Below are 252 nucleotides of genomic sequence, written 5' to 3'. Positions count from 1 at the left end.
CCCCCCACCCACCGGTCTCGCTGCCCTCGAAGAGTGCCCCAAGCAGCCCGTGCAGGGTGGCCAGCAGCCCCTGCACCTCCTGGTTCCAGCACTCTGTGTGCCGCAGCCCCTGCGAGAAGCCCCGGCCCAGGGCCGGCAGCAGCGCGTAGCACTCGCAGGCCAGCTGGGGGGGGAGTACGTGTCAGGACCCCCACCATCCTCCCCTCCGGGCTGCCCCAGACACCCCAAGAACTGCCCCGGCACCCCAGAGAC

General features: G+C 72.2%; 1 protein-coding gene across 1 annotated transcript in view; it reads right to left on the bottom strand.

Annotated features, from left to right (window-relative positions):
- PELP1 (proline, glutamate and leucine rich protein 1) overlaps positions 1 to 252 on the bottom strand; it is a 3,991-nt gene that overhangs the window by 978 nt on the left and 2,761 nt on the right. The window contains exon 2 of the mRNA XM_010571407.1: positions 13 to 163. Coding sequence (XP_010569709.1) covers positions 13 to 163 — 151 coding nt within the window. The remainder of the gene's footprint in view (positions 1 to 12; positions 164 to 252) is intronic.

The sequence above is a fragment of the Haliaeetus leucocephalus genome, unplaced genomic scaffold (genome assembly GCF_000737465.1).
Source record: "Haliaeetus leucocephalus isolate CR32 unplaced genomic scaffold, Haliaeetus_leucocephalus-4.0 Scaffold325, whole genome shotgun sequence".
Lineage (NCBI taxonomy): Eukaryota > Metazoa > Chordata > Aves > Accipitriformes > Accipitridae > Haliaeetus > Haliaeetus leucocephalus.
This window is presented reverse-complemented; position numbering and strand designations above follow the sequence as displayed.